General features: G+C 38.6%; 1 protein-coding gene across 4 annotated transcripts in view; it reads left to right on the top strand.

Annotated features, from left to right (window-relative positions):
* IPMK (inositol polyphosphate multikinase) overlaps positions 1–19,873 on the top strand; it is a 38,220-nt gene that overhangs the window by 839 nt on the left and 17,508 nt on the right. For 2 of the 4 annotated variants that reach the window (XM_060102715.1, XM_060102713.1), the window contains exons 1-3: positions 852–1,340; positions 10,546–10,640; positions 15,948–16,044. In XM_060102715.1, coding sequence (XP_059958698.1) covers positions 1,151–1,340; positions 10,546–10,640; positions 15,948–16,044 — 382 coding nt within the window. In that variant the 5' untranslated portion in view covers positions 852–1,150. Of the gene's footprint in view, positions 1–346; positions 548–851; positions 1,341–10,545; positions 10,641–15,947; positions 16,045–19,873 lie in introns of those variants that run through there. The other 2 variants (XM_060102716.1, XM_060102714.1) reach the window with 2 other exon arrangements.

The raw sequence follows: 19,873 nt of genomic DNA, 5'->3' as shown, positions 1-19,873 counted from the left end.
ACAGGAACCAACTGTGGTGTCCCATCCCAGAATCTCCCCCTCGCTCCCAGCGTGCATCCCTTTTCTCTGCCTTCCACCCAATTCTCCTTGATCACCTTGGAACTTGCGCTAAGGGTCGAGTGGGAGAGAGAAAAAAACGGCTCATTTCTTTTAAAAAATGTGCTCACTTAAAAAAATTAAGATTATTCCCTATCTTCTACAGTCTGAAATCAGTGTCGGTTTCAAATTTTTTTAATTAGCTGTTTAGGGGCAGCAATTTGGGGAGGGGGGATAGGATTACTTGAGGGATGTTTTGGAGGTGCGTCTTCTAAGAAGCTGCCTGTTTTTACTCCTGTTGTATCTGCAGGGTGGGAGTTGGAGAAGGAGGTGATTGCAGTTAAAGGGTGGCCTTCCAAGCCTCCCTGGGCACCGCTACTGCCTCCCAACTCTCCTAACGCGTGATTGACTGCCCCTCACAACTGGGAGCCCCTCATGTCTTTGAGCTTAACCCCGGGAAGCGCTGAAGCGCACACTGAATGAATGAAGGCACACCAGCCCTGGCAGCACCGTAAGGCCAACCGGGTGGGAATGAGAAGAGTCGCGAGCGTAGTCGCCTCCTCCAGGTCGCCTTCCGCTCGCCCCGGCAGCGCCGAGCGCGCGCCCTGCCGCGGGGGTCCCGTCTGGCGGCCTCTGGGCATGCTCAGTAGCGGCGGCGGCCGCGGGTCGCGCAGTAGGAAGCTCACGGCGGAGGCGGCGGTGCCGGCGGCGCTGACGCGCGCGCGGCAGCTAAGGGGACTGGAGGACGGCGGGAGGGGGCGGGGGCACGGGAGGTGGGGCCGCCGTCTCCGTCAAGGCCCCAGGGAGCGCGGGGCGCCACCGCCGACGCCGCTTATCCGCTGGGGTCAGTCTCCTGGGCTGCGCCCGGGTCGGCGGCCGCGGCGGCTGAGCAGCGGGAGCTGAGAGCTGCGCTCCGCCGAGAGTTGGGCAAGGCAGAGCCCGCGCCTTCGCGGCGTCATGGGCCCCCTCCTCGGGCCACAGAGGGCACCAGCCGCAGGAACCCCCGGGCCTCCTCGCGGCCGAGCCTGAGCGACCCCCGGGTTCTCCGGCGTCCCCTCCCTCCGACTCATTTTCTTCCCTGCTCTCGCTGCTGCTGCCGCTTCAGCTCTCCGTTATGGCAACGGAGCCGCCATCCCCTCTCCGGCTTGAGGCGCCCGGCCCCCCAGAAATGCGGACCCCACAGGCGGGCGAGACCGCCCGCGAGGGCACCCCGAAGCCGGTGGGCGGCAGGCTCCGCTTCCTCAACGGCTGCGTGCCCCTCTCGCATCAGGTGGCCGGGCACATGTACGGGAAGGACAAAGTGGGTAAGTGGGGGTGGCGCAGAGCTCGCCGCACCCCTTCCGCCTTCGCGAGCCCCGGGCCGGCCGAGGTAGCCTGGGGCTCGCTGGCCTGGCCGGACGCCCCTCCGGGTGTGTACACCGTACCCCCGGTCTCTTCCGCTTTCCCCCAGAGCCTCGCGACCCGTGCAGCAGGGGCTCGAAAAGTGGGATGATTTCTGGGGTGTGGGGCGTCAGGAGGGCTGTAGGAGGTGGCGGGGAGAGGAGTGTCTGGTCTCCCCAGGGAGGGTGGGTATTGATTGAAGACGGCTTTCGTTGTTAGTGAAAATAAGGAACTTCGTTTTTACTGGACGGGGAAGGAAATTCTCCCCTGAGCACAAGGTCTGTTTATTATAGGCGGGCAGCTAGTATTGCAAAAGAAAAGGAATGAAATGCAGATGATGCTAATCTAGTGCTTCTCTTTTGGGTGCAGCTGCATAGCTGGAGGGGAAGAAACAAGTGTTTTTTGTTTTTTGTTTTAGAATGTTTGTTTGTTTGGGTTTTGGTTTTGGTTTTGGAAGCTTGTCCGGTTTTATCCGGGATCTCTCTCCGCGCCCCCTTGAGAGGTTTTTCTGATATCTCCTGGATTTCTCCGGGAGGCGTGGTTTCAGGAATGCTGAAACTCGGATTCACGGTAGGAAATACACCCTACTATTGTACTAGGATGGTACACAGATAAGACCATCAGTTATTCTTGATCATCTTTATAAGATTGTGTCATGGCCTGTGTAGTACATCTTTTGAGTCACGGCGTTTAAAGCACAATCCAGGGCCTTTTTATTCTCTTGGTGATGTAAAAGTTCGGTTTAGAAACTGGAATTCACCTAGCTTACACTGGTTCCTAGGCCATGATTACTTGGAGAATCAGATGGAGGCGTATGTGAGTAATGCGGATCTTAGACCTGACAATTTGTGCTGGTAAGATGATTCCGGTTTAGGCTGGTAAGATAATACTGACATTTTTAGGCGAGGTAATTGAAGCCAAGGCTGGTTAAGTGACAAGCCTAAAGTCACAAAGCTACTGTGTGTAGAATCTGGAAACCAAGGGTCCAGCTTCAGAGCACTTTTTTTCCCCACCGTGTATTGTGCTTGTAGAAAACCGCTCAAACAAGGATTTCTGAAAATGGATGAGATTGAATGTATGTTATTTCCCAAAGAACATTTCCCACTACTTTGATCTTTACCTACTCCTTTTCTCTTTTTCAAAATTAGGGGTTAATGATGTGTCAGTTGCCTGCCTTTCTCCCCATTAAATTGTTAGTTAACTTGTTAGTTCCTTGAAGTTAGCTCTCTGTATATATTGATACATAATTTGTTTTTTTCTGAACTATTTGAGAGTAGGTTGTATATATCATGCCCCTTTACACAGTAATACCTCAGCGAGTCTAAGAATGTACTTTAGTGTGTATTACTGTAACCACAGCACATTTATCAAATATGGAAAATTTAACCATGATACAATGCTTTAATCTGTAGTCCATATTCTGGTTTTGTCAACTCTTCCAATAATGTCTTTTATCATATTTGTTTTTTTCGGCATAGGAACTAGTCTAGGATCATTTGTTGCATTTAGTTGTCATGTCTCTTGGAATTCTTTAATTTGTAAGTTTCTCAGCTTTTCTTTCTTTTTTTAAAAGTGATATTATCAATTTTGAAGAGTACAGGCTAGTTATTTTATAAAATATTGTTTAATTTGGATTTCTGATGGGTTCTTACGATGAGATTCAGGTGATACATTTCTATCTGGAACATTATAAAAGTGTGTCCTTCTTAGGGTATCAAGTCTAAAGTCCACAATGTCTATCTGCCCATTATTAGTGATATTAACTTGATCATCTGGTCCAAGTGTGGTCTGGCTTCTCTAGTACATAGTTAATATTTTCCACCTTGCAATAATAAGCTGTCTATGGAGAGATGCTTTAAGATCATGCAGATATTGGGATCCTCATACTTTACCCCTAGATTAGACATCTGTTGATGATGATTCTTGCCTGAAGCAGCCTTTACTCTGATAGTTGAAAAATTGTGATTTTTCCAATTCTACCACTCCCTCTATTTTAACAGTCAGCATTCTGTTGTAAGAAATAGCCCTCAGAGAGGAAGAAAAAAAAAAAAGCCTTCCACTCACAGATACAGAGAGCAAACTAATGGTTACTAGAGGGGAGGGGCAGTGGGAGGAACAAAACGGGTGAAGGGGATTAAGAGGTACAAACTACAAACTATGAGGTATAAAATAAGTTACAAGGATGTAATGTACAACACAGGGAATATAGTCAATATTTTATTTATTTGAAGTATAGTTGACTTTGTAAGAAAAGGAAAAAAAAAAGAAATAGCCCTCCATTACTACTGTGCATATGTGTTCTTTTTTATGATCACTTTGGAGTCGTGGATTCTTATTTTATAAAGTGTCATAACCCATTATAGAACTTGTTTATTTTGCTGTCCAAATTGTCCTAGATTTGGCCAATTGGGAGCACTTCCTTCTTTTCTGTCACAAGTTATTTTTGCCTTATCTCGTGCCTTCCCTTCCCAGCTCTGGAACCAGCCATTTTCTCTAAGGAGCCCTGGTTCATTTTTAGTGGGAAGTGGTATTTAGAAACCAAGATCTGAGTGCAGGTTTGCTCATTGCTACTAGGGTGTCATTGCTTCCAGGTCTTTTCAATACACGTAACTAAAAAGTATGTATAAATATTTTAGAAATCATAAGTACATACTGATACTTCCAGTTTCATTCCAACTCCACAGAGTTTTTTTTCCTTTTCCTGATTCTAAATTTGTTTCCCATTTGCCTCAGTGAGGACCTGGCTCCCAGCAATATATATATATATATATATATTTTTCTTAATCCTATAATCTTCAGGATTTCTGTACCCATACTACTCTAGAAAACAACCCTAGAATAAAGAGTGCAAGATGAGATTCCCTTTTACTGAAGGTATGTGGTTGGAAACTCTTCAAAAGTTATTTGGATTAGAATTTTTGTGTGTGTGTGTGTGTGTGTGGTTATTTTTACCCCCCTCTTCTCAATGGTAATATTATTCATTTGAAATACAGTTGGATTCATTTGTTTCTGTTTAAATTCAGTTCCCTTCCTTCAGTGATATATCAATATTTTTGGATAGTTATAAAATTACTATGCTTCCAAAAGTCAAAACTTTACAAAAAGGTATATCAGAAGTGTCACTCTATTCCCTATCACTCCATCCCATTTCTCAGCATCCCTTGTAGTTAACCAATTAAATTGTTTTCTGATTTATCCTTTCTGAGTTTCTTGTTGCAGAAATAAGCAGATCTCTGTAAGTTTTCTCATTTTCCCTTCTTTCTGACACAAAAAATGATATGCTGTATATACTGTTTAGGACGTTGCTTTTTAAACTTAACAATATCTCCTAGAAATCAGTATTATCAGTTCATAGAGTGCTTCCTCATTGTTTTTTACAGCTCATTTGTACTGTATTGTGCATATACCCCAGTTATTTCAATTTCCTGAATTTCCTTTTGGACTTTGTTTCACTGATTTGTTTATCCTAGCAATAATACCTCATTATCTTAATTTAAGCTACTGTATAATAAGTCTTGATGTATGGTAGAATAAACATCCTACTTTCTTTTTCAAGATTATCTTGACTATTCCTGGCCCTTTGCATTTCTGTATAGATTTTAAATCAACTAGTCATTTTCCCCAAGAAACCTGATAAGATTTTGTGTCTGCTTTGAATCTATAGATTGCTTTGATGAGATTTGATTTCTTTATAATCCCGAGTCTTCCAGTATTTGAATATCGTCTATCTCTCCATTTATTTAGGCCTTCTTTAATTCTCTTAGACATAGTTTTCAGTGTAAAGGTCTTACAGTAGGTTTTCCCTAGGTATTTGATGCTACTGTAAATCATCCTTCCTTTTTAAAGAATTTGTGTGTGTGGGAACATTTCAAACTTAGAAAAGTTGCAAGTATAGTACAGTGAACTGAATGAATGAATGAATGAATGAATGCATATATTACTATTCATCTAGATTTACATATTATTAATGTTTTGCCACATTTGCTTTATTACTCTCTGCATATGGTAATGATTTTGTAGAACCATTTTTAAAAAATTGCAGGCATCATGACCCCTTTCCTCTAAATAATTGTGTATCTTCTAAAAATAAGAATATTTTCTTACCTAACCATGGTAAAATTATCAATTCCAGAATATTTCCATTTGGCTTTTGCCATTATTCCTATAGTATTCTTTATAGCAATTTTCCTCTAATATTCTTTATAACAGTTTTTCCCCTTCTAAGGCTATATACATTGCATTTAGTTGTTATGAGCCTTTAGTTGCCTGTCACATGGAGCAGTTTTTTAATTTTTTCTTTATGTTTCATAACTATGAAATATTTGAAGAGTATAGGCATATGGCTTTTTAGAATATTCTTTAAGTTTGTCGAATTATTTCCTCATGCTTAGAATCAGATGAATGTATTTTTGGTAAGAATACTTATGAATTATGTTGTTTTCTTGAAGCATCATATCATAAAGCACAGGATGTCAGTTGCATTACTGGTGATATATTGGGATGGCCAAAAAGTTCCTTTGGTTTTTAAGGAAAAATAAAAGACACATTTTTCATTTTCACCAAGAACGTTATTGAGCATTGTATTCACCATTTTCTCCTAATAACCTTCTGCGATTTTTCAGGCAACTTCATAATTCCATCTTCCCAAGATTTTTTACCTTTTTGAGCAAAGAACTGTTCCAGGTGCCTTTTACAGTCTTCCAGGGAATTGAAATTTTTCCTATTAAGAGAATTTTGTAAAGACCGGAATAAATGGAAATCCAAAGATGCAATGTCTGGTAAATACGGTGGATGAATCAGAACTTCCCAGCCAAGCTGTAACAGTTTTTGCCTGGTCATCAAAGAAACATGCGGTTTTGCATTATCCTGATGGAAGATTATGTGTTTTCTGTTGACTAATTCCAGATGCTTTTCGTCGAGTGCTGCTTTCAGTTGGTCTAATTGGGAGCAGTACTTCTTGTGATTAATCGTTTGGTTTTCCGGAAGGAGGTCATAATAGAGGACTCCCTTCCAATCCCACCATATACACAACATCACCTTCTTTGGATGAAGACCAGACTTTGGTGTGGTTGGTGGTGCTTCATTTCGCTTGCCCCACAGTCTCTTCAGTTACACATTATTGTACAGTATCCATGTTTCATCACCCGTAACAATTTGTTTTAAAAACGGAACGTTTTCATTATGTTTAAGTAGAGAATCGCATGTGGAAAGGTTTTCTTCGCTTAATTTATGTGGAATCCAAACATCAAAGCGATTAACATAACCAAGCTGGTGCAAATGATTTTCAACCCTTGATTTGTATATTTTGAGTATGTCGGCTATCTACTACGTGGTATAACATCGATTGTTCTCAATTAATGTCTCGATTTGATTAATCACTATCAATTTCAACTGGTCTACCCGACCGTGGAGCATAGTCCAGCGAGAAATCGCCAGCACGAAACTTCGCAAACCACTTTTGGCACGTTTGGTCAGTGACAGAACCTTCTCCATACACTGCATAAATCTTTTTTTGCATTTCAGTTGCGTTTTTACCTTTCTTGGAATAATAAAGCATAATGCGCCAAAAATGTTGCTTTTTTTCTTCCACCTTCAATATTAAAATAGCTACACAAAAATTCACCAATTTTGATAAGTTTTTTTTTAATCCATGCTGATAAGACAGCTGTCACGATATAATCTAACAAAATTGTTTCGAATGAAGTTAAAGACAACTAAGCGCTACTAGAGCAAGCTTACGGAAAAAACCGAACGAACCTTTTGGCCAACCCAATAACTGATCACCTGATTAAATGATATCTGCCAGAGTTTTCCATTTTGAAGTTTTATTTTTCCTATTGTAAGTAAATAATTTGAGAGGAATATTTTGAGACTGTTAAAATATCACGTTTCTCATCAAAGTTTTCATCAAATGTTGTAAGCACCCATTGAGGATATTTGACCAACTCACTAATTACTGTTAGTTGGAAAATGGTAATGTTCTAACTCTCTTATTCCTGCTACATGTTAGTTGTCATTCTTCTTTTTTTTTTTTTTTTTGGCCGCACAGCATGGCAGGCAGGATCTTAGTTCCAGGACGAGGGATCAAACCTGTGCCCCCTGCAGTGGAAGCGCAGAGTCTTAACCACTGGACTGCCAGGGAAGTCGCTATTTTTTTTTTTTTTGGCATTCTTCAATAAGGAATATAGATTTCCCTCCTCTGTCTCTGTCTCTCTCTCTTTCTTAATTAGTAGGATGGATTAATGGATTTTTCAAACTTCAGTGAATGGGTCTTATCCATTATTGTTGCTACTTATTTTGATGCTCAGTTGTCCCAGATTTCGGCAGTGGGAGCTTCTTCAAGCTGGCCCCTGTGCCTTTTTTTTTTTTTTTTTAATATTTATTTTGGCTGTCTTACCCACTGAATCACCAGGGAAGTCCCTCCTGTGCCTTTTGAACATTCCCATATTTTCTTTTAAAGCATTTTCTCACGTTGTGGCATAAAAAGATATCCCATGTTCATCTTGTACTTTTCCTGTCCCAGTCCTAGAATGAACCACTATTTTCTTCAAGAACCTAGTTCCTTTGGCGGTAAATGATATTTAAAAACCAAGATCTGGGCAACACTTGTATTCATTGCTCCTTTAGTGTGGTTGCTGTTTGTCCTTTCAGCAGACTAGATTAAGAAATAAATAATTTCATATTCTTAAAAATTAGAGTTCAGGGCTTCCCTGGTGGCGCAGTGGTTGAGAGTCCGCCTGCCGATGCAGGGGACACGGGTTCGTTTCCCGGTCCGGGAAGATCCCACATGCCGCGGAGCGGCTGGGCCCATGAGCCATGGCCGCTGAGCCCGCGCGTCCGGAGCCTGTGCTGCGCAACGGGAGAGGCCACAACAGTGAGACAGACGCCCGTGTACCACAAAAAAAAAAAAAAAAAAAATTAGAGTTCATATTCATAGCTATAATTAAAATCTAATATCACAGGGTTCTTTACCTCCCCCTGTTCTGTATTCATATCTCCCTTTTTTCTCACAGAGAACTCTGTCTCCCCAGACATCAGTATATTTACTCATTTTGGAATATTTATTTATTATTATTTTTTAAAGGTTATTATTATTTATCTTTATTTTTGGCTGTGTCTGGTCTTAGTTGCGGCACACGGGATCTTCGTTGTGGCGGGCGGGCTTCTTTCTAGTTGTGGCGGGCGGGCTTCTTTCTAGTTGTGGCGTGCGGGTTTTCTCTCTCTGGTTGTGGCATGTGGGCTCCAGAGCATGGGGGCTCTAGGTGTGGCTCGAGGGCTTAGTTGCCCCACGGCATGTAGGATCTTAGTTCCCCGACCAGGGATCGAACCCACATCCCCTGCATTGGAAGGTGGATTCTTTACCACTGGACCACCAGGGAAGTCCCCTGAAGTGTACTATTTTTTGTCTTGTTTTGTTTTGCTCCACATAGAGTATAAGCCCTTCCCTTTGTTTAGGGTGAGGGGCTGATAAATCAGATTCCCCCTTGAATTGAATTGAGCTGGTGTGGGCTGCAGTCTTAGATTCAGTTCACCTGGTATTGGTTCAGCCTTCCAAGATGCTTCCTTTCTTATCATGACTGTTTTTTGGCTGTGAGGTATTTGCATGCAGTATAAGGTACTGCTGGTTTACTTTTAGATCCTGGAATTCATTCACTGGGAGAATGCCTGGTATTACTATCTTCTACTCCATGTCTACTTTCTCTGAAAATTTGGAAGGGATGTTTTGCAGAGTGAGTAGTGTGGGAGAATTGCTGGACCAAGCAATCTATTTTTGTGTTAGGACTATTGTCTCTAATCCATCCTGCTACCCCCCACTGTTGTCTACAGTCTGGCTGATTTCTGCTTGCCTGCTAAAATATTTGTCTAATGGCAGGTTTACCTGTCTCTAGATGAGGTGTCTGACCCAAGGTAGGGAAGCTTCATGGTTCTCTTCTCACTTATGAATGCTCCATTCCCCCCCACAACCACAGTTCAGTTCACCAAGGAGTTTTTACATCTACCATTCTTCATTAGCCTATTGAAAATGTCTATTTCCATGGGAGTGAAGGCCTTTCTTGTTCTACATCCCAGCCTTTGGGAATAGAATTTCTCTTTAGTAACTTTTAGCTCTGTTAGACTCCTCCTTGAAGTCCCAAAACCCCCTACCAACCAATCTTATCCATATGAATTAATGTTTAGCTTCCTTCTAGTCTATAACTAGGACTTAAAACAAATAAACTTGATTACTGTTTCTCTTAAGTTGGTACTTTCTGCCTCTGTTGATTAAACTCTGCATTTTTGTCATGATTAAAAATTCCTGGCATTGCCAAAAGAAATAGAAACTTAAGTGACGTATTTTACCAAAATTGTAAATAGATTTATTTGAGCTATGTTGTGTTCTAACTAGTGTGATTTTATGAAATCTCAACATACGAAAATTTAAGATTTTAACATATAAACTTGGGAATGAACCTTCATGGCATAGTGACAGGGGCAGTGCTAGTATATATATGTGATGACTTTAGGAAAAGTTTTTCCCTTTGAGTGGACATATTATAAAAAGGTACCTCTTCCTGCTCCAGGCTTGGCCCCTGATTTCAGCCCCCACTTTTCCCATTGCCTAGGTGCCCTCATGCTATCTGTACAGCTGTACACAGTGCCTCTGAATCAGGAAAAAATTTTAGTTGCTTTCTTATAACAGATGAGAGAAACAAAAAAATTACAAAGTAGGAAATTCATATAGAACCATTGTTAACATTTTTTTGTTTGCCTAATAAAAGTGGGATCAATTCATGCTCCTGCTTTTAACTTGCTTCTTATTTAACTATAAATTAACATCTCCTGGAAAGTCTATTACTGAAGAATTTCTGTAAAAATTTACATGTGTTCTATTTATTAGAAAGTCTGAGGGGGCTACAAGGGAAACAGTGGTTGGAGACAGTAAAACCAAGCTGTTTAGAATTTGTGTTCCGGTGCTTTGCATATAACAAGCACTGAAATATGTTGGTTGAATGTTAAAATTTCTGAAATAAGTGTAAGGAATCCCTTAAATTTATGAAAGTGGTTTATCTGTAACTTTAGGAACAAATCTATGATGCAAGATACGCTATTATTTAAGCCATTTTAAAATATGTGACTTTTGTTCTATAGGTATACTGCAACATCCAGATGGCACAGTTTTGAAACAGTTGCAGCCACCTCCAAGGGGTCCAAGAGAGCTGGAATTCTATAATATGGTAAGTGAGGTAAGATTTGTTTTGTTGTATTCAAAGTGTTTTTCATAGCCTTCTGGTGATGACTCAGTAAAAAATACATTTGACAGCATGTCTTAGTATACTGTGTATGTGACTGAAACAAAACCTTCAAGAAATACAATGCTTATCTTTACCGATGCATTCTAGTATTTTCTATTCTACTTAATTTTTTTAAAGATTTGATCTACTAAATTGATTTCAATTGATGGGTTGTGACCTACACTTTGAAAAACGCTTAGCTGAGAGCCTGTGTTTCTCAGAAATGCTGAGTTTAAATAGGTGTTTTTTTACTACGGGATTTCTTAGAGCCTTGAATGTGCTAATGTGTACTGTGCAACTCCAAAGGAGGGTAAGGGTGAAGGGGGGCACTTAACATCGAACTAACCATATTACTAGGAGTACTTTTTTTTAAACTTTATTTATTTACCATCTTTATTGGAGTATAATTGCTTTACAGTGGTGTGCTAGGAGTGTTTTTCAGAACATTCACAGTGTTTTGCAACTGCCACTTCTGTCTAGTTACAGAACATTTTTATCACATGAAAGAAAACCCTGTACCCATTAAGCCATGATGCCCTATTCCTCCCTACCCCAAATCCCTGCCAACCACCAATCTGCTTTCTATGGACTTACCTATTCAGGGTATTTCGTATAATTAGAGTTTCACAATATGTGACTTTTTGTGTCTAGCCTCTTTTGTTGAGCATGTTTTTAAGGTTTGTGGTATGCATTAGTACTCTATTCCTTTTTATGGCTGAGTAATACTCCATTATACTTACATACCACATTCTGTTTATCCATTCACCCATTGAAGAACATTTGGATTGTTTCCATCTTTTGGCTTTTGTAGATAGTGCTTTTATGAACATTTATGTATAAGTATTTGTTTGAGTACCTGTTTCCAGTTCTTTTAGATATATACCCAGGAGTAGAATTGCTGGGTCATATAGTAATTCTACACTTAACTACTTGAGGAATTGTCAGAAGTGTTTCCCAAAGTGGCTGCACTATTTTACATTTTCACCACTAATGTATGAGGGTTCCAGTTACTCCACATCCTCACCAACACTTGTTAGTTATTATTATTATTTTTTTAATGGGCATTCAAGTGAGTGTGAAGTGTTAATCTTACTGTGGTTTGTTTTGATTTTCATTTCCCTAATGGCTAATGATGTGAACATCTTTTCATGTACTTATTGGCCATGTGTGTATCTTCTCTGGAGTAACGTCTAGTTAGATCTTCTGCTCATTTTTTTGTTGGGTTGTCTTTACCTTTTTTCCATGTTTTAGATACAAATCCTGTATCAGATATGTGATTTGTAAATATTTTCTCCTGTTCTTTGGGTTGTCTTTTCACTTTCTTGTTAGTGTCCTTCGAAGCATAGACTTTGTGTCATATTTAAGGTCATGAAGGTTTATGCTTATATTTTCTTCCAAGAATTTTATAACTATAGCTCTTAAATTTAGTGCAAGTGAAAAAACGATGCAAACCAAAACAAAAAACAAGTACTGCTGTAATGCTTCACCACCATTAGCTCATTTAACAACAACCTGTGAGTTAGGTACTATTTTTATCCTCATTTTGTACTAAGGCAAAATTAGTTTAAATAATTTGACCAAGATCATTCAAACAGTTAATGATGGCCTCTGGATTTGAACATAGGCAGTCTTATCTCTAGAATATGCTTTTAACTGCTAACACTGCTTCTTTTTTGAGGAAAGTATTTTATATTTACTCTGTAAAAGTCTTGCACATAATTTGTTGGATTTATTCTAGGTACCTTATTTTTTGTTTCTATTGTAAATAGTATTTTTTTGAATTAAGTTTTCCAATGATTGCTAATACACAAGAATGAAATAGATATTTGTATAGTGTTCTTATATATAGTAATCTTGCTGAAATCTTTTTGTTTTTTGCCCGCACCTCGAGGCATGTGGGATCTTAGTTCCCCGACCAGGGATCAAACCCGCATCCCTTGCAGTCAGGGACTTTAGTTCAGTGCCTAATTGAAGCAATGGTGGGGGCATCTTCCTCTCATTTAGTAGAAGTGCTTCTAACATTTCCCCTTTAAAGTATGACTTTCAATCTAAGTTTTTGAGGGTGCTTCTCCCCAGGTTAAGGAAATTGCTTTCTTTGTGAGTCAAGATTCTGTCAAGGAACAAATGGTGCACTCTGTCAGTTTAATATAGTCAGAGTTTAAGGCCACCTGCAAGAGATAATGCCATACCATCCCTGGGCCTAATCGGCAAGGAGAGGGAGTGGTTGCTGGAACTCAGGGAGGGTAACTTTATGAGAAGATAAGGAGGGAACTAGAGAAGTAAATAAGCTGACCTCAAGTCTTCTCCTACCCTCCAGTCTCTTGTACCAGGAAGAGACAATGGCAAGAGGGCAAGGAACCCCCCTTGATGCAGTCGATTCATATGAACTTCTTGGGGAAGGAGAAGATATGTAACATCCTTCCTATTTTTATTTCAAGAAACAATTCAAAATACGAATGGGTATTGAATATTTTTCAGCTGCCTTTCTGTATCTATTGAAAAGGTCATATGAGTTTCCTCTTTTAATCTGTTAACGTGGTAAATGCCATAATAGATTTCTAACATTACACTACCTTTCATTTTTGAAATAAAACCTACTTGGACATGTCTTTTTAAATTTGTTTTTTAATAATATGCATTGCTGGATTTTGTTTGCTAGTGTTTTATTTAAGATTTTTTTCCAGCTATACTCATAAGTGAGATTGGACTATTATTTCTTCACATATTGTCCTTGGTTTTTTTTTTTTTTTTTGCGGTACGCGGGCCTCTCACTGTTGTGGCCTCTCCCATTGCGGAGCACAGGCTCTGGACACCCAGGTTCAGTGGCCGTGGTTCACGGGCCCAGCCGCTCCGCGGCACATGGGATCTTCCCGGACCGGGGAATGAACCCATGTCCCCTGCATCAGCAGGCGGACTCTCAACCACTGTGCCACCAGGGAAGCCCCCTTGTCTGATTTTGATACCAGGTTTCTTTTAGCGTCATAAAATGAGTTGAGAAGCATTTCTTTCTCTATTTTGTGGAAGAATTTGTATCAGATAAGGATTTTGTTCCTTAAAGCCTTAATAAAACTTAACCTATGAATTCATCCGAGTGGCCTGTCTCTTTTTCTTCCTTTCCTCCTTTCCATCCATTTTTTTCTCTCATTCTTTCCTTGGAAGGGATATGTGTGTGTGTGTGTGTGTGTGTGTGTGTGTGTGTGTGTGTGTGTGTGTGTGTGTGTGTGTGTGTGTGTATTTTAAACGTCTTTATTGGAGTATAATTGCTTTACAATATTTTGTTAGTTTCTGCTGTATAACAAAGTGAATCAGCTGTATGTATACATATATCCCCATATCCCCTCCCTCTTGCATCTCCCTCCCACCCTCCCTATCCCACCCCTCTAGGTGGTCACAAAGCACCGAGCTGATCGCCCTGTGCGATGCTGCTGCTTCGATCTACTTACTTTACATTTGGTAGTGCATATATGTCAGTGCTACTCTCTCACTTAGTCCCAACTTACCCCCTTCCCCAAGGGATGTATTTTTAAACTAATGATTCAGTTTCTTAAATGTCTTGATTTTTTCTTTGTTAATGTGATAGTAAAATACAGATTATAGTTTGTTTTATATAATTACCCACCTGGCAGAGTTCTTCATAGTATTTTTTAAAATGCTATGCTAGTTTAGTTATGACTCCCTTTTAATTCCTGATATTGTTTATTTGCTATTTTTCTCTTTTTCTCTATCAGCTTGACCAAAACCTTCTTTATTTACTCTCCTTGTTTCAGTATAGTAGCTCTATCCTCATCTATGACTAGTCCTTAAGTTCAGATATCCTTTGGTTCAAGTCTTCAGAGTGGACCTCTATGAGCCCAACATCACTGCTCAGCTTAGCACTTTGGGTTTCCTCTTTATTTTAGATCCTTATGAATTTCCTTTTTAACTTTGGGAGCTCAGTTATGCGTTTAAGAAAATATTTGTTATATTCTGCATTTCTAGGTAGAAAGCTTTTTAGGTTATCTTGCTTGGCATATTGCAGTAAATACCAGTCTTACTACTTTAAAAAATATTTAAAGTAAGAAGAGAAAGTTTACCCTTCTACTCTTCCAGTTTTTATCTTTTCACTTATAAATATATCATAGACTTGTTTAGGTAAGTACATAGAGATATACTTGGTTCCTCCATCTTGTTGTTAGGTCATCATGGACACTCTGTGCCCTCACTCTCATTGTGCCAGGAACAGAGGGATGATAAGGTACACCCTGCTCTTAATTACCTTGGCCCAGAAGTGACTAATATCACTTCTGCTCATATTTCAATAGGGGAACCTGGGAAATACAATGTATCATGTGGATATTTGGTGAGTTTCTGCCATACTTGAGTTTATTCTATAGAATTATGTTATATGTAACTACTTGACATAAATGTGGTGTGACACTTAGAATTCTGATACTGAGATTTCATGAGCATTTTACATGAGTAAACTTAAGTGGTTTTGGATAATTAGGTAGACCTTATTTGGCAAGAGTTAATGGGATAAGGTGTCTTACAAGTTGTTTTTAAAACAAAAATATTTTCTCTCCTTTTCTAGGAAATAAGTTAAGAATCTAGTTCCAGGATATCTGGATATTTCTAGTCTTTTCTAGAATTATTACTGGTTATAAATCAAAGAATTAAATGAGCAATAATAGTTAGACTTGCATTGACTTAAACGATACTTTTTTTGAGGTAAAATCACAATTTCCTTACAGATATAAAACAAATACATGGTAAAGATTTTGTTAAACTCATCATTTAATGAGGGAACTAGACAGATTTAAAACTGGTTCAAAAGAGAAGTCAAAGAAGCACATGTTTATATGGCTTAAAGGGAAGGTGGAATGAGTGTACATAAGAACACTGTAAACTCTCCCCTTTCAGCGGGGTTGGAGGGAAGTCATTTGACCCTCCTCTGGCCAGAATTTCTTTTCATGTCTATGGGCAAGAATTCTTTTGCATTTGCTAAGAGTTATCTATAACTTACTTTGTTGTAAAATAGTTCAAGGACAGTGAAAGGCTAGAATTACATAACTAAGAAGAATGTGCTCTAAACAGTACATGGTTTTTCACTGAAGACACATAGTAATCTTTTTTTTTTCCCCAGATTTACTTCCAGTTAAAACTCATACCAGATAAATTATGATTCAACAGTAGTGTGTTATTTGAAAAATGTGTGGAGCAATTATAAATAAAGCATTATAAGAAACTAACATGAAAATATTATATTTCTCTTTGTTTCAGGTTTATGCTGCTGATTGTACTGATGGTGTTCTTTTAGAGCTACGAAAATATTTGCCAAAATATTACGGTATCTGGTCACCTCCCACTGCACCAAATGGTAATCTTTTCTTTAAAAGCCATCTTTTAGTCTTAATTCATGAGAGTTGCTTTTTAAAAGGCTTAAATAAGTGTAAGCCTAGTATATAAAAACAATATATCCGTTTTTCTTACTACTTTTTCTCTTCTTCATGAAAGAAAACTTATTAATATTTTTGCTGTTCATAACCAGTTTCTTAGATAGCATATACAAATTAATGACCAATCCCTTATAATTGAATGAAAATATGTATACTAGTATTTAGTACTGTATTAATTTACAGATGTTCTTTTTTCCGAACTTTTTTTTTTAAAATAAATTTATTTTATTTATTTTGGGCTGCATTAGGTCTTTGTTGCTGCGCGCGGGCTTTCTCTAGTTGCGGCGAGTGGGGGCTACTCTTCGTTGCAGTGCACGGGCTTCTCATTGCGGTGGCTTCTCTTGTTGCAGAGCACGGGCTCTAGGCCCCCGGGCTTCAGTAGTTGTGGCACGCAGGCTCAGTAGTTGTGGCTCATGGGCTCTAGAGTGCAGGCTCAGTAGTTGTGGCGTACAGGCTTAGTTGCTCTGAGGCCTGTGAGATCTTCCCAGCCCAGGGCTTGAACCCGTGTCCCCTGCATTGGCAGGCGGATTCTTAACCACTGCACCACCAGGGAAGTCCCGTTTCCAGTTTTTTAGCTCTGGAAGGAGTTAGATAAAACTGTTGCACCATACAGATTGTTCAGCTTTGATTTTGCTAGAGAGTTCATGGAATTATCTTTCTGTTTTTATCATTTTGATTGTAAGTGAAATAAATATAAGGTAGGAAACTCTTTGACATCTTTAGCCCACGGGATCATGAAAACAAATATTTTCTTAAATTTTAGTAGAAAACTGGTTTGTATTACTGAACTTTACATAGTATTAAATTAATGACATAATTTATTTCTTGACTTTTTTTTCCTCTTTTTATTTGAGCATCTTTTCTTATGTGCTCAAGGTAGAGTTTTATACAGCTTTGTATAATTCTTATAATCCAAAGTTGTAAAATGTAGAAAATACTGCCAGTTTGCTCAGCAAATTATTGTCACTTAAGAGAAGCATAAGGATGTGCTGACCAATAGGGTTTTTATTCTTTTAAATTTTTTATGACAGTTTTATTGAGATATAATTTATGTACCATAAAACTCACCCATTTAAAGTATACAATTCAGTAGTTTTTTGTTATAGAGTTATAGTCATCACCATTAGCAAACCTTAGAACATGACCAGTGGGTTTTGTTTTTGTTTTTTAAGGTAAAACATTTGTTAGTAATTACATTTGAAGATTTGGAGCTATTTATACATATTAAATCTCATTTTACTTGTGTGTAAGTACATAGATGCCTAGTACATGTACTATCAAAAGCCTTTTATTGATAGTTATTTGGAGGAATGGAAAAGTGTATCTTCAAGTAGGTTTGATCAAATTGAGAGTTCTGAAATGTAATCTCCAGTCTCATTGATTGGTAGGTTTCTGGATCTAGCTACTAGTCAAGTTTCAGGAAGCATGGACTGAAATTAGCTGTTCCCTTTATCCCACATTTGGAGGCTCAAGGTCTCTTCTATTTATAATTCCTTTTACTTTCAGCTTCTGTTGCTCTTAGAAATAGCTGAAGATTGATGTGAAAAACAGAAATTTGGCTTCATAGATGGGCAGGGATTCACCACCAGGCCTTTTCTCCTTTTTGGGGGGTTCAGAAATGAAGATGGTAGCCAGTACCTAGGTATGGTGGGGAAGAATGTGATGAAACTTGGAACCCATATTCTAATGATTTATACAATCAGTAATATTCATTAAGGGGATCTGAATAAGTCTTCCTTCAACTCTCTAAATGTCTTCACCCTTTTCTTTCCTTTAAAAGAACTAGTTATCTCATCTTGACTGTTTAGCTTTTTGTAGGTCTTTCAATTTTTCCACAGTATTTCAAATGTTTTTATTTTTTTATATTTTTTTTTGCGTGGTACGCGGGCCTCTCACCGCTGCGCCCCCCCGCACTGCGGAGCACAGGCTCCAGACGCGCAGCCCCAGCGGCCATGGCCCACGGGCCCAGCCGCTCCGCGGCACGCGGGACCCCCCTGGACCGGGGTACGAACCCACGCCCCCTGCATCGGCAGGCAGACTCCCAACCACTGCGCCACCAGGGAAGCCCAAATGTTTTTATTTTTTTCTCCTTTGATACTCGGGAATTTTCTGCCTTTTTTTTTCTTAGAGTGTCAGGACTATATTCTGTCAGTAGAATTTTTTTATGCTTAATATATTAGAAAACAATGTAAGTATTTATATTAATATTTCAGATAATTATATTTAATCGTATATATTTAAATAGAAAATATATTTAAAATAGAAAAGCTTTTTCATTCATAGTAACCTTGTGTAATCTTATACATACTATCATCAATAGCATGAAATATATAAATATTTTGAGCATGTTAACTATGCCATTGGTATAGCCACTGAGAAGTCTTACTTAATTGTCTGCTTATAACAGCATGAAGTGGTATATTATAGAATACCTGGTAGTTATTTTCCTGATTTTTACCTCAAAAAATTAAGGAACTATGGAAATTCTATATATATTTTCCATAAATTAATATGTAAATAACAGATATATCCCTTATGGCCACAGCCCGTTAAACTAAACTATACTTCTAGTCAGTGTGATCTCTTGTAATGAGATCCATGTATTTATGAAAAATAGATGTCCTATTATTTATTATACAAATAACAAGACTAAGCTTAATAGAATATCTTTTAGCTCCGAGGTTCACAAATGCCAGTCCTTAGACCTCTGACAGGCTGTCTTCATCAGAATCTGTTGTCCTAAATAGAGCTTTTAAGAATTTAAAAAAGTAAATGTAGTTATTTTGCTATCTTTATGATTTAGACACACATGCATATATATGTGTATATATGAAAAAATCAGCTCTCTTCATTTTTTAATATTCAAAAATCTGGCTTTACTTACAAGTTACATCATATCAAATGGTCATAATTATTTTCCAAACATCATATTAATATAGTTTAATTTATTTCTTTGACCTTGTTTACAATGAACCTAAACTATTCCAGATAGAACATTATCTTATTCTTAGTCCATCAGATTTTGGCGATGGAGTTTTAGAACATATTTTCTGCATACCTAAAGACTGAAAAATATTGTTCCACTATACCCAGAGGGGCTTAGCTGAAAAAGTGTCCTTTGTTATCCAGTCTGTAGCATTGCCTTATAAATGAGGCTCCCCTGTTGTAAAATGCCTTTGGTCATTTAAGCTATTAAGTCTTGAGATTGACCTACTTTGAGTTGAACTGTCTTCTACTGAAATAATTTGCTAATAGCATTTTTTCAGAGGGAATTAGTATTCAGATTAATTTCTAGTGATAATAACCTGTAAAAAAAATTAGCTTAGATCTCAGCGCTCAGATCATGCCTCATTTTCCTGTTTACCTGTTTTATTCAAAAGCAGTTGTGGCAAGCTGCTAGATATATAACATCACATTCTGTTTTTAAAACTCTGCATCTCTAAAGCAGGTTTTGATTTTTTTTTTTTAAATAACTTAGAGGGAAGGAGAAACAAGAATCTCAAAATCTTTTCACTTAAAAAAAATCAAGGCCAGAGAACTAAAAGAATACACTAAACCAACTCTCAGTAGGCCTTAATTTAATGATCATTAACTTAACACTAATAATCAATAATTTAGCAGTTATTTGGTAATTCCAATCATATAAAACATATCAAGAACCTGAAAGTAAGATAGTGACAAACATTTGCCTAGTCAAAATAAATGTCAAGTAAAATCGATGATACTTAAGCCTGTTTACTGAAGGAATGG

The sequence above is a fragment of the Mesoplodon densirostris genome, chromosome 1, assembly GCF_025265405.1.
Source record: "Mesoplodon densirostris isolate mMesDen1 chromosome 1, mMesDen1 primary haplotype, whole genome shotgun sequence".
NCBI classification, from domain to species: domain Eukaryota; kingdom Metazoa; phylum Chordata; class Mammalia; order Artiodactyla; family Ziphiidae; genus Mesoplodon; species Mesoplodon densirostris.
The sequence above is the reverse complement of the archived record's forward strand: the minus strand, read 5'-3'. Positions and strand labels throughout refer to the sequence as shown.